General features: G+C 38.8%; 1 protein-coding gene across 1 annotated transcript; it reads right to left on the reverse strand.

The window, feature by feature from the left end:
• Positions 1–8,805: 8,805 nt before the first annotated feature.
• On the reverse strand, positions 8,806–9,966 carry LOC125285706 (zymogen granule membrane protein 16-like). Its single transcript, XM_048230252.1, has 3 exons — positions 9,915–9,966; positions 9,519–9,645; positions 8,806–9,169 (listed from the first exon to the last, which is right to left on the reverse strand). Exons 1-3 carry the CDS (start codon positions 9,964–9,966, stop codon positions 8,806–8,808), a joined length of 543 nt encoding a protein of 180 aa, XP_048086209.1.
• Between the last annotated feature and the right edge of the window lie 3,756 nt (positions 9,967–13,722).

Consider the following 13,722-nt stretch of genomic DNA (forward strand, 5'->3'; position numbering starts at 1 on the left):
TTGAACCGTTCTCATTCTAGTCATCTCAGTTTAGTCCTTTTTTGATTTACAAAAGAGATCTCAGCAAAGGCTTATACAATACTCAGACTTGCTCAATTTATATATCTCATATTTTACTCAGGCTTATCCATCAGAGAGCTCTCTAAGTGAACTAATGTAATGCTCATCCAGACCTATTTGTTTTATAAATTAGTCTGATCTGTAAGAGCTCTAGCTGTTGTACAACAATTCTCAAATGATTTTCATTGGCTTATTTGTTTTAATTGCACATATTTTCAAGTTCACATTTGCAAACAGTAGGCCACCACACATGAAGATGCTCTGACAGACCTCTGAAGTTCACCTACAAAAAAGCTACCATCTATGCCCATATAAGATCACCTGTTAAATTCTCGCAAGGGGAGATCTATTTAAATCGGAGACGCAGACGTTTTCCTGAACGCACTTTTGTCCTCAACCTTTGAGTAGATATTATAATCAATGGTACGTGAAGGCGGCACAATTTGATTTTTGCTACCCCAGAGCTAACTTGCGACTTGTTAGCAAGTTAGAGAAATCAAGTTAGACTCCAGAGGTCTATGATGGTCGGACGTGACAAACTCGCATGCAGAAGACTCCTACCAGAAAATGCAGTCTAGATTTGGCGCCCAGTGAAACCAAGTGAAACGGTGTGTGGGTATGAAGGATTGTGCAGAACTTGCCACCACGAAAAACTCAGAGAAGGTACATTAACATTTTGGTAATTTGCTAACGTTCTTGCATATTTTTAGACTCAATATATCATTGAACAACCTGACGAAGCAGCACATAAAGTTAGCCAGCTAGTTAATGTTAGCTACTTGTAAGTTACATCACTGGCTGTGCCGCTTGTATATAAAGCTAACGTTAGACAATTTAACGTTGCTAGCTTACTTTGCCTTATACAGCTTTAGTCTGTATGTTTTGAATGGTGTTAAGCCATGCTGTAGCCAAAATGCACGGAATTTTAAAATGTCTTTGGGATGTCAGTCAAGATGACAAAGCTAACGTTATTGCCACTGGTTTAAACTGGTTCCAGCTCAATTCCACTGAAAAGAGGCCGGCAGCTTCTTAAAACATTGGAAGACTACGCTAGACCATCAGATCAAATTGCTGAACAAACAGCGTACCAAAATGGTAAGTATATTTTTCCCCACAATATGTTCTCACTTTTGTTTAACCTGCTATAAATTACAGCATATTGTAACAGGAGTGAAAGGGCATTCTTGCGGTTGAGGGATCGAGAAATAGGCAAGTCAGCATCTGCAGTCATGAATAACTTACCAGTCAACATTTCTTTTGCAATTAATAGAATCTGTAGCATGCAAATCAAACCAGCTATTAGCCTAACTGAAATAAAACCATGATATATCTAGGTATGGTGAAGGGTATGTGATGTGGGGCTATCTATCTATCTTTTAATTACAAAGGCCAAGGGAACTTTATCAGGATGCATATTATCCTGAGTCCATTCAATAACTGGCCTTTAAAAATAAAAATCTGCCTGCCTCTATGGGATTTTAACATGGGGGGGTTCCTTACTTATGCCCCCTGTATTTTAAGGAATAACATTTATTAATTTACGATACCCGGTTCATTCACAAAGAATATTGGTGTGTTTAAAGGTTGGGTTTTTTTCCTCATTTTTTAATTGAGGCATTAAGATCAATTTCCAACAGATGATTTATTGTATTCCTCTCTTTGTCTTAACTTATGCACAGTTGATGGTTTTATAAAGACACCCCTACACCAATAAATAGTTCATGTAGACTGTCAACTTCTAATGTCTTATTTGACAACATTACTCTAACCCATGAAACCCCGTAAAACCCATGAAAAAAAATCAGTTACGGGGCGGAATCTCTTGGAATTTTCGTTTATGTTTTGAACGATTAATTCTAGAATAGCGTGATTAATAATGGGCTAGCTAGCGTCCTCCTATTTGGGTTGCCAAATTAGCAAAGGCCAACTGTCAACAGCTGTCAGTTGTAGTCATGAACGCCTACAAGAGGCAGGCAAATTTCCAAAATTAAAACAAGAAACAAATTAAGTGGACATCGGAGGAGCTTCCTGAGATGGTGACGTCTTCGTCAAATGAAGAATATCAAGTCTGACGCAGAGCTGGCCATATTTCTCCACAACAGGTAGCCTAGGCTAAACTTCATCTGCATCGCTAACTTCAGCTACATATGTTACGTTGGTTAGAGAGGTATTTTTTGTTTTCACTGTTTCCGTAATGTGTAGCTGGGTCATGGTTGGAGAAACGTTAAAGCAGCTGCAGGTCAACTAACGTTAGCTAAGTCTTCATTACATCTGGCAACCCAGAAGAGGCTCGCGTCTGGTAGTCTTGAGAACGTTCACCAGTGTTTTGATTTTGGCCAACAGAACGTTCGGTAACAATCCTACAAATCGCACCTTTAAGACTCTAACAAAATAGAGCGCTGTGATTGGATGACGTCCACGGCGTTAGCCAATAGAAATCCCTATTGTTTGATACTAGACGTACAGGCTGAGCAAATTAATTTGCCGCCGCTAGGGTGCGTCTAGATTTCTAGGCTAGGAAAAAACAACAATGTGAAAATTCAACAGGGGGTTGATTAACGTCAGAGATCGTCTAATTTAGTGTTGCACGGTGCACCGATACTACAAAAGTGTCGCAATAGCTATTAGCAGTTGTCACAATACCTAATTTTATTAGTATCAATACTTTTAAGAATGACCGTGTTCTTGTTTGTGTGCACAAGGCATGCTTCTAGTGCCTCCTCCCCAAGCCTGTGTCTGTGCGTCTTTTCTCCTCACACACATATGCGCAGCTGTCGTGCCATAAACAGCGAGACATGGCTGCTAGTTTAGCTTAAGTGATTCTGTTGTAACACATAATAATAGGCTAATATCAAGTTGATTTGCTCACTTGCACCTCTCAACTTTGTGTTGCTAACCTACCTAGGCTATGAGATGTACGTAGGTCTACTATTGGGTTTAATGTCATTTAGAAATAGGCAGCGCAACCTTTGCAAACTTTTACATCTTGAGAGAGCTCCTTGCTAACTAATTCTGCTGGCTCAGGTCATGTATGTCATTCGTAATTAGTGCTAAAATCATTATTGAACATGATCCCTTCTATGAACTTGATAGTTTTTTATTTACATTTATTTTATCTAATGACAGACAACAATGAATTGCATCCACATATCCTTATGCATTATGTGCAACTATTATTCACTAGCCTAAAACCGTGAGACTGAAGGCTACAGTAATTACTCACGTATTTCTTAAAGTGACAAATCTCTCAATTATCACTCAATTACACCTAGGCCTACACACCACATTAAAATTTGCCTAGGTGTAATAGTTTAAGAATAAATATTAAGTATTCAAATGACTAAATATGTTTAGCAATTAAGCAGATTAATAGTAGATTAATTATGCAGATTAAAAAATACTACACATTAACTGTACACTTTATATGAATTCGAAGGTATATGAAATAGAAACAAATGAAATAAGCCATAATTTTCCGTGTGTGTGGAAAGAGTCAAGCAGAATCTAGGATGCCCACTGGTGTGAATGATAACACTATATTCAATATTACTGATGATATCAAGGTGGTCTGGGCCCCCAAATCAAATACATTTTTAAGAATTATCAAGAAGTAAGTAAATCGCAATTTTGATGTGGTATCGGTATCGAAACAATAATTTTGGTATCGTGGGCAACTACACTAGTCTAATTTCTTAGGATATGCAAAAACAATACTTTGGGTTTTCGTGACCGCAGCAATGAACATAATCAGTCGAAAGGAGAGGACAGCACATCATGGGGAAGTGTTGTTTTAATTGTCATTATGGATTTGATCTGGTGTTTTACAACCGCATAATGGGTGTGATGTAGGTCTTAATTTTCATGTAAGTGGTCTTAAAAGGTCTTTAAAAAAAGTCTTATTTGGGGTGGTCAAACCTGGGGAAACCCTGTAATGGAAAGAAGATACCGGCAGGCTTTTGCCATATTGAGTCAGCTTTACTTTCTTGTCCATAACTTGTCTAGGTTATGACACATTTTATTGTTCTTTGTCCTTTGGACAGTGCCTGGTGAGCTCGAACAACAAGGCTTTGAATCAGTTTACACCAGATTTGCCCTTCAAGTGTCTTCTTGAATTTCCCCTGGGGATCAATAAAGTATCTATCTATCTATCTATCTATGAGACTGTGTGACATGTTCCAGCAATACTCATCACTTAAGCCTCACTGATCACAGGAGAAATGTTCCTGTTGAAACCCACTATCAGAACTAAACAAGGCAACGCTGTATTTAGTTGTTATGCGTTCTGACTATGGAGCCAGCTCCCAGATGACAAAAAAAATTGCCCAAATTACTTTTTTGACATCAGGACTCTGAACTAAACTATTTTCAGATGCCCTTTTTTTTTACACTGAATAGGCTTAGTCCAACCAAAACAAGGTTTTGCCTAGTGGTAAGCTGGATAGGGGTTAATTCTAGCCTGACAATACAGTTTACTCACTAGATGAGGTGAGGGAATTCAACAAACTTGTTTAAGCTTGACAAATATATCAATACAATCTGTTTTTCAATTGGGCAACATACAGCAAATGTGAGTGGTAGCTATCACATCCCCCATTCTGTGTTTAAGTGATTAATAAGGTGTGTCTGATCTTTGTGCTGTATCAAAATTCCCACAGTTATGAAAGCAGACGGTCAAACAAATGTCTTACTTTGTATTTTTGAGTGGCTCACAAACTAACAATGTTCTATTTTCTGCTCTTCTCTCCCTCCTCCCTTTGGTTGGTTCCACCACCAGGATAAAAGACGCAGATTGACCAGCCAACGCTTTCATCCACCATTGTACACAGTATGGCACGCTTTGGTACAAATGTATAGATAGACTTAAATTGTCATTGTGCAGTTGGTCCGTACAATGCAATTTGCTTGTGCAGCTTTTAAAAATAATACTCACATACACACTCACACACACAAAAAAATAAAAAATAAGAATACACAATTTTTAAAAAGAACATATCAAGGCATTAACATGCTTCCATTGCTTGAAGTCCATTTTAAAGTGCAACTGTGCAAGCTCCCATTGCTTAAAAGTCCATTTTTTTAAAGTACAACTGTTTTGCTTTGTTTTATAAAATAAAAGTTTGAAATGCTATGGAGTGCCCTATTTTTTGACCCTCAAACTGATATCTCAATTGTAACTCCTACTTCTCAACAGTTTCTCATTGCAATGTCTCCTCATTTGCTCTATTATTTCTCCTAAGGAGAAACAAGTTGTAAATGAGACTACACTCAAACATAGAAGAGATCTCCCGTATTTCTCCTGCTTCTCAAACTAATATCTCTTATGTGACTCCATCTGCTCTATTATTTCTCCTACAGTAAGGAGAAACACGTTGTAAGTGAGATTACACTCAAACATATAAGAGATCTCCTGTACTTCTCCTGCTTCTCAAACTAATATCTCTTATGTGACCCCTACTTGTCTTATTGCTATGTGTCTCATCTTTTGCTTGTTTTATTTCTCCTAAGGCAAAATTAGGAGAAATAATTGTGACAAAAGTAATACTTAAATGATCCTTAAAAGATAATCACCATTTTGCCTCCTTAGCAACAGAAGGGATACAAATGAGAAGCAAAAGTTTCCTCTGGGAACTTGCGACCAAACAACGACATTGTTTCCAGAAACCATCTGTGTCGAAATTCGCTACCTCCGGCGTTTGAACATTGTATTTCCAACAATGTTGTTGATGATGCAGTGATACATATCATTGGTGAAAACAGTGGCAACGTGTAATACCCCACCCCCTAGAAATTCTCTGCCATGGCCTATGTCGACATTTTTCTAATTTAAACCGAGTGATTAATGCTGGCATTGTCATTGCCATCAGCAAAAACCTAAACCTATTGCAAGCATATAAAACAGTTGACTTAAGCCGACCAATATGTGTAATTATTTGTTATTCATTATTTAATACCTATGTTGGAAAAAATATATAGCCTACACGAATTTCAGGGTATATCAGGCTTAATGGCATCACGTCGACGCTCTGCGCGCTTGATCGGAGTTCGCATCCTAGCTCTCCTTTTCATTACTGAGTAAGAGTAGGCCTATGAGACACAATAATGGGTTTTGACCATAAATATTCATGCATATAGTTACTTTACATCGAGAGACCAATAGGTACATGACATCAGTCAAAAACAATTGAATCCATGTGTCACTAGTTCACCTGCAGGTAGCGAGTATGGTACGGGAATCGTGCCAAAAACCTTCCGACCGTCCATCTGATCAACCAACCAACCAACATCATACAACCCGCCTTACTGACACGAACTGTGGTCGCTCGGTCAGGTAATCTGTAATCCAGGTTACCAGGTGAGCGTCCACACCCATCTGCAAGAGCTTGTCTCCCAGTCTGAGGGGTTGGATGGTGTTAAAAGCACTTGAGAAATCAAAGAACATGATTCTCACAGCACTTTTCCCCTTGTCTAGGTGAGAATATGTCCTGTGTAGAAGATAAGTGATGGCATCATCCACGCCCACTTTCTCCAGGTATGCAAACTGTAACAGGTCTAGTGCATGGCGTACCTGGGGTCTGAGCATACCTAAGACCAGTCGCTCCATTGTCTTCATCACATGTGATGTAAGAGCGATAGGTCTGTAGTCATTAAGCTCACTAGGGTGTGGCTTCTTAGGGACAGGGGTGAGACATGATGTCTTCCACAGTGTTGGAACTTGTCCAAGGCGTAGACTCAAATTGAAGATGTGCTTCAGTGGCTCCCCCAGTTCAGCAGCACAGGCCTTGAGTAGCCTTGGACACAGTCTGTCAGGCCCCAGTGCCTTATTGGTGTGCAGTTTCTTTAGTTGAGCTATCACTTGATCTGTTGTGATGATTGGGGGTGTAAGGGGAGGGGAAGGGGTGCATCTGGGATCTGTGTGTCTGATGGAATAGAATAAATCTTTAATGTCCACCAAGGTGGACATTTTTCTTTGGCTCACCAGACATAAAAGACAGATAGACATACAGCCACAGTATCATCTCAGACATATGAGTCGAAATATCATGATAAAATACATAGAAAAAAATAAGATTAAAAAATACACAAAAATAAGAGTTAAAAAAGAGTAAAAAAAATAGCATCTCAGTTTGATATTGTCACTTGGTCTGATTTGAGGATACTGATGGCATTTGGAATAAAGGATTTTAAATACACTTTTTGCCAGAGGCACTCTGTAGCGCCTCTCAGACTTCAGGAGCTCAAACTGGCTAGAAAGAGGGTGTGTACTATCTGCAATGATTTCCCTAGCTTTTTTCCTCATTCTGTCAGTACTGTATATATTTGTCTCAGATGTCTTTGAGGTCTTCCTACTATTAGTTACTAGCCATTGACACTATCCTGTTTAGTTTGTTTTTGGATCTACAGCTTAGGTGTCCAAACTAGGCAGAGAGGTGGAAGGTTAACACACTTTCAATGTGTGTGGTGTATACTCAGTTATCTGAGCACTAATACCCAGACGGCTTCAGAGGAGACTGAGTCGTTGTTTTCGAGCATTTCTTAAAAATGTACTCGGTGTTGTCTGAAAAACTCAGATGGTTGTCATCTGTAAAATAAAATTAAATAAAATAAATTTAATAAATAAAATTAAATAAAATAAAAAAAAAAAATTAAATAAAATAAAAATTAAGCAACAGGATAGATTAATCATTGAGTCACAAGATAAACATCTACTTCGTAATTTTTGGTTAGGTGGTTGTGATTTTTGGTTAGGCGCTCTGGACACCAACTGAAACTACCAAGGAACGACACAAGTGCGACTGCCCAGGGGCAGTAGTTCAAACGACCAAACTTTGCTTGTTTGCGATTGAAAGTTCGAACTACCTTTCCTGAAAGGGACTGAAACTGGTAAGAATGGAGCTGCTGATAATGTGGGGAATAGTTTGCAAAACTGCTTCAGGGACATGCTTTGCGCAACCCATAGGTCTATTTTGACTTGTTGAAAAAGAAGTATAATATGGGACCTTTAAGTTATCATTATGATTTATGAAAATTAATTAAAATGGAGCTCATCTGCATCAAGGAATGTTTTTTTTGGTTTGAAAGGACAACATTCAGTTTGAAAATATTGCATTAATATTCCTTTAAAACTGTCCCCAGCCATAGCTCTTTCTGAAAGTAAATCATAACAGATTGGTCTGTGATCTGTGATTGGTCTGTTGATTCTCCCGTTGAATCTTAAAATAGAAGTATTCAATTAAATATTTAATATGGTGTGTCATCATCTTTTTAATGCATGTTTAATGTCTTTCAATCAGTCATATTTTACATATTTTATGAGATTAAAAGTAAGGGAAATTGCATCACTATCTAGATCTTTCATTAAGCAATCAGAGGTGAACGCACAGCATCTTATCATGGACACGTCCCTCAAGTAAACTATTAATTCATAGCACTTTTCATGTGACAAACCACAACAAGCATGCACATTACATGAACCCAATATGAGAAGATGTAATTTTCACAAACATTTACTCAAAAATACAAAATACTGATCTTAACAGATTTTAAAGGATTAAGTTATTAAATTAAAGATACTGCATCAGAGTGTCAGACATTTATAATATAATATAAGAGCTCATAAGACCTTGAACTGACAATAATGATCTTAACAGAAAGGATTAAGTTATTAAATTAAAGATATTACATCGGAATGTAAGACATTTATGAGAGCTTGTATAAGGGCTTGATATAAGAATCAAAGGGTGGCCCCTAGTTCAGATGCATCCTGTGAGTGGTGTTTCCTGCGCCATGCATCTTGTACCCCATATCGTCCACACTGGCAAAGTGGGCGCCCAGGGAGGTGATGCCCGCACTGTTGACACGGCCGCTGAGGATCCTCAGTTCGCTCTCGCTGTTGGTGGGGTAGTGGGTGAAGGACAGGCCCAGGGGTTGACCTGCGGCCAGGAAACGACCTCTGTTGGTCACAAACTGCAGCTGGTAGATGAAGTTGTTGGGGTTGTACTTCCCTGACACCTGGACGATGGCCTCGCCCTCGAAGAGGGACATCTCTACGCGGTTAGTTGTGTTGCGGCCAACCCGAGGAGTCCAGGCGAAGCCATACTTTAGCTGAAACCTGAAAGTGATCAATCGTATAAGAGGCAGGTTATTCTCAGTGTAAAGTCAAGAGGGTTAAAGTTTTCAGTTTAAGCTGCCTTCCCTCTCTGCTGAGGAACAGCAAAAATAGAGGGAGGTGATATAAATGGCCTTCATTTTTGGAGCAAGAAGCTTATTTTCCAAAAGCAATAGCCAAACATGGCTAACATGCAGATCTATATTTAGATCTTTAAAAAATACACTGCAAAAGTAATCTAAAATTTAAGTATTCTACAACTCTTAAATTGTTTTACTATTTGTTTTGATCAGCACAACACATGTGAAATCAGATAAACTAAGGGCTACGACATTAAGTTTGCATATATTACCCGGTGACAATGTTGTTGTTCTGCTCCCACATTCTAACAGCGGTGATTGGGCCAAATCCAGACGTGGCATACCGGGTTCCGGTGCCGCTGCCCACGGGTTCAGAGAAAGAGTACCGATCCGGCTGGACTGTGAGACAAGAGGACAGTTCACACGTTAGGAAATGTTATCACCCATTGCCATAGCAACCCTCATTATCACCCACTTTCACAGCTCACTTCCCCGGCGCCGTGTATGGTTTGACGGTGTCACACCTCCACCGCCGCTTCCTGCCGACATTTGCCGCTGTGAGACTGACTCACTGCATTTGTTGGCAGTCAGCTGCTGATCGTGCAAGCGGTGTGGCGGTGCCGGGGTTCATGGCCTGTTTAGAGATGTGTACAAAGTAGGCTACTCACACTGAGCCCAGGCGGTCGAGCACAGAAGACACAGGGCCAGCAGCGCAAACATGTCTGCAACAAGACATAACATGACCTTCACATCAATATTCAATAAGTAACCTAGGCTACACATTGTACATGTTCATATTCATATAAGTAAGGATGTCTGTTGGAAACATGAAATCAAGAGTATTCTTTGAATAATTCTAAATTTCACCTGTAGGCCTATCACTTTTGACCTTGAAGTAGTCAAGACAGTATTTAAGTCATTTTAAAGCCAGCCCTTGGTGTATGTATAGTTGTTCAAGGTGTTTCTTTATATAAATTAATACTTTGAAAATACACAACTTTTAAATCTTGGGATTTGTCTGAAAGGCTCTCACCGTCTCTGTAGGCGTAGGGTCCAAGGAGAAGTTGGATATGAGCTTCTGAGCAGGAGATTCTGAATGATGTCTACTTGCCATCTGTCTGCTTACATTTATACTGTTTTCAGTGAATGGTAATATTGCAAACATACAGTTCAGGTCTATTGTTCATCTATTGTTCGACTGGTAATTGCAAAACCCTTTCTGTACAATATGGCAGAAATAAGAGGAAGGACAGGATTGCAAAATGTTTCCCTGACAAAGACAATGCTCAGACTTAGTGGGGACTTTCAGCGATTGTGTTTAGTTAAGATATATTTTCCAGTGTAAAACAATGGCTTTGTATATGAACTGAGATCGAATCTTTATGTGTCATCACACCATTTATGGGGTGGATCCATCGCAGTAGAACATAAAATAACAGAAAAGTGTGTTGAACACAAAATAAGTATCACTTACGACAGGTTTTATGCTAAAAGTAAGATTTACAACATTATTAATAGATACATTAGTTATAAAATGCCTATAAACATTTTAAAGTATCACCACCCTTAGATATTTCCCCCTTTTTTGCTTTATAAATTCATTTACAGTATGTTGGCCTTTTTTACAATAATTTACAAATGTCAAAGTGGAGGCAGATTTCTATAAAGAATGTTAATTAATTAATTAAAAAATATATGATGTAGAATAAGTGGTTGCATAAATATTCAACCATCTTAAAATGACTGACCTAAATCAACAGCAGTCAAGTCAATTGGTGCTAGTAGTCTAATCAGTATTCCTGGCTACAATTCCACCACAATGACAAAATACTGTACCACTCTAAGCAAATCTGAGAAAATGTTATTGAAACGCATAAGTAAGGGGATGGATACAAAAAAAAAATCAAATCACTGAACATCCTCTGGAGTTCAATGAAATCCATCATTAAGGAAAGTAAGGAATATGGCAAATGTGTGAATCTGCCTAGAGCAGGTCGTCCCCAAAAATTGAGTGGCCATTCAAGATCAATACTGGTGGGGGAGGCCACCACAAGACCAATGACAACTCTGAAGAAATGAAAAGCTTCAGCAGTTGATATGGGAACTCTGCATACAACAACTATTGCCCGATTTCTTCACCAGTCAAAGGTCTATGTGAGTGGCAAAGCCCTTATTAAATCACAAATTAAGTTCACCCAAAGACTTGGGAGACTCTAAGGTCAAATGGAAGAAAGTTCTTTGGTACGATGAGACCAACATTAAGCTTTATGGCCATCAGACTAGACTCTATGTTTGGTGGACACCAAAAACTGAACATAATCACAAACGCACCATCTCTAATTTCAAGCATGGTGGTGGTAGCATCATGCTGTGGGAATGCTTCTCAACAGCAGTCCCTGGATGGCTTGTAAAGGTAAAGGTAAAATTAATTCAGCAAAATATATGTAAATCCTGTACCAGTGGCCAAGTCAAAGTCCAGACCTTAATCCTATAGAAAATCTGTGGTTGGACTTAAAAAGGGCAGATCCATGCAGATAATCTTTTGCAACCAAAGGTGCATCTACTAAATATTGACTTGAAGGGGGTGAATATATGCAGTCTCTTATTTTGCATTATATATTTTTTAATAAATTAACATTACTTAGAAATCTGCTTTCACTTTTTAAAGAGGGGTATGTGTACATTATTGTAAAAAAATGCCCCATTAAATTGTCCAATATTAAATTTTTAAAATCAATAAAAGGGGAAATATCCAAGGGCGGTGAATACTTTTTATAGGCAATGCATGTGACAAGTGACAAAAGGAAAAGGTGTAGTAACAAGATAATGACGTGTATTTGTAACTACACATTCATGTCATATATACACAGGATTATATTTAAACCAGTAGAACAGGCTTGGCCTTGAGCTCAGTTTAATGGTTCAGTTAATGCATTTCACTTCCTCGAACTAGGAAACGGAAACGAAAAGAGCACGAACGTCATTGAAGATCAACTGTATTGTGTTCAAATAGTCATATTAATTGAGCAATCCATTATTCTAATTGACTTACATAAGGTACGCATATACTGTGAAAAAAAGGAAGAGGGTTTGTCACAGTTACTAAACCATTAAACATGAAATTATAGAAACTCATATTTTTCTTTCAAACACAATGTTATTTTGCCAGAGCAATGAATTATCTAACAGAATCATGTAAGATCAGTGTGAAGCACCTAAGTACTGTACCAGGAAGGCAAATGAACACAGGGGATGTCTAGTCTCAAACCGCCTACTTGCACACTTCAAATACTTAGTATAGTATATTGTGCAGATAGTGCCAAAACTCAGTGCACTGAAATTACCCGGATGAAGCCCTAATGACTGTCAAAAAGCTCAGTGTGGAACAATGGACACTACTTACACTAAACGGGCGCCAACAGGCATCAATTCCAGTAAATCTTTTTTTAACATAAGTGTTGCTTTTGGGAAAACGCTAACCATCGAAAAGTGGGCACTACCAAAGCAAGTGCTCAGTGCACACTAGCAGTGTACTAACAGAAGTATGCGGTTTGAGACACAGTAGTGTCACCTTTTCATTGAGTTCCCATGAGCCAAGAACACTGAGATAAACACACAGCTATCCATGTTGCCAAAAGTTTTCATATGGATTTTCTTAAAGAGATTTATGTAGAGATCAATTTGGAGCTGGGTTGTATCGTATGTATGCTTTCAGATGAACCATGCTTTGTTCCCAACCATGAATGGGTATTGAACATGCACAACGTATAAGTGGTTCTATGATGCATATTTTCCACCCCAATGAATGCTTCTGAATTTTGGGCACAAGTTAGGCACACTGTTGGGAAAGCACATCATGACAGGCGGGGCTTCAGTGATGTCACCTGTGGTGGTAATTTGGTTAAATGCACACCTGTCCTGCAATCATGGCTCACAATTAGTTTCAGACCTTTGTGAAAAGACTGTCGGCCCGTGTTGCCCTCATGTGTGTTTGCCTGTTGTGTGCCCGACAAACTTGGACCTGTCTTATTTGTTTCATTTGGATTTTTGAACTGAACATATTAAGAAAACTGAAGCTTGTGCTATCCAGGAAGTGCGTTGGTAGTGAGCTATACCGGGGCAGTGAGAGCCACAGGCCAAGTGACCTCTCACTGGAGCTCTGCCAAGCTGACACACACACACACACACACACACATTTAGAAGTCTTACTTTCTACGTCTTTACACCACATAGGGCCAGTGTGTAGGTTAGCATTTTTTGGTTTTCCATTTGGGTTGCGTTGCGAAGATTTCAGCTATAAACTTTATACCCTAGACAACGTAGCTAAATTATTTGGATGCTGCGGCCTCGGTCACTTTGTAGTAATATTCAGAATGTTTCATGTCAAGACTTCATCTTTGAAGTCTTTAATCTCAAAATGATCTTCCATTAACATTGATGTCACAATACTAAGTACATCTGAATGCCTACTGTCAG

Source organism: Alosa alosa, chromosome 20, assembly GCF_017589495.1.
Source record: "Alosa alosa isolate M-15738 ecotype Scorff River chromosome 20, AALO_Geno_1.1, whole genome shotgun sequence".
Lineage (NCBI taxonomy): Eukaryota > Metazoa > Chordata > Actinopteri > Clupeiformes > Clupeidae > Alosa > Alosa alosa.

Excerpts from the sequence above, each read along its gene's own strand:
- LOC125285706 (XM_048230252.1), bottom strand. The coding sequence starts at position 9,966 with ATGTTTGCGCTGCTGGCCCTGTGTCTTCTGTGCTCGACCGCCTGGGCT. Across the intron at positions 9,646-9,914 it reads CTCGACCGCCTGGGCTCAGT|TCCAGCCGGATCGGTACTCT; the intron begins GTGAGTAGCCTA and ends CTTGTCTCACAG. Across the intron at positions 9,170-9,518 it reads AACAACAACATTGTCACCGG|GTTTCAGCTAAAGTATGGCT; the intron begins GTAATATATGCA and ends GATCACTTTCAG.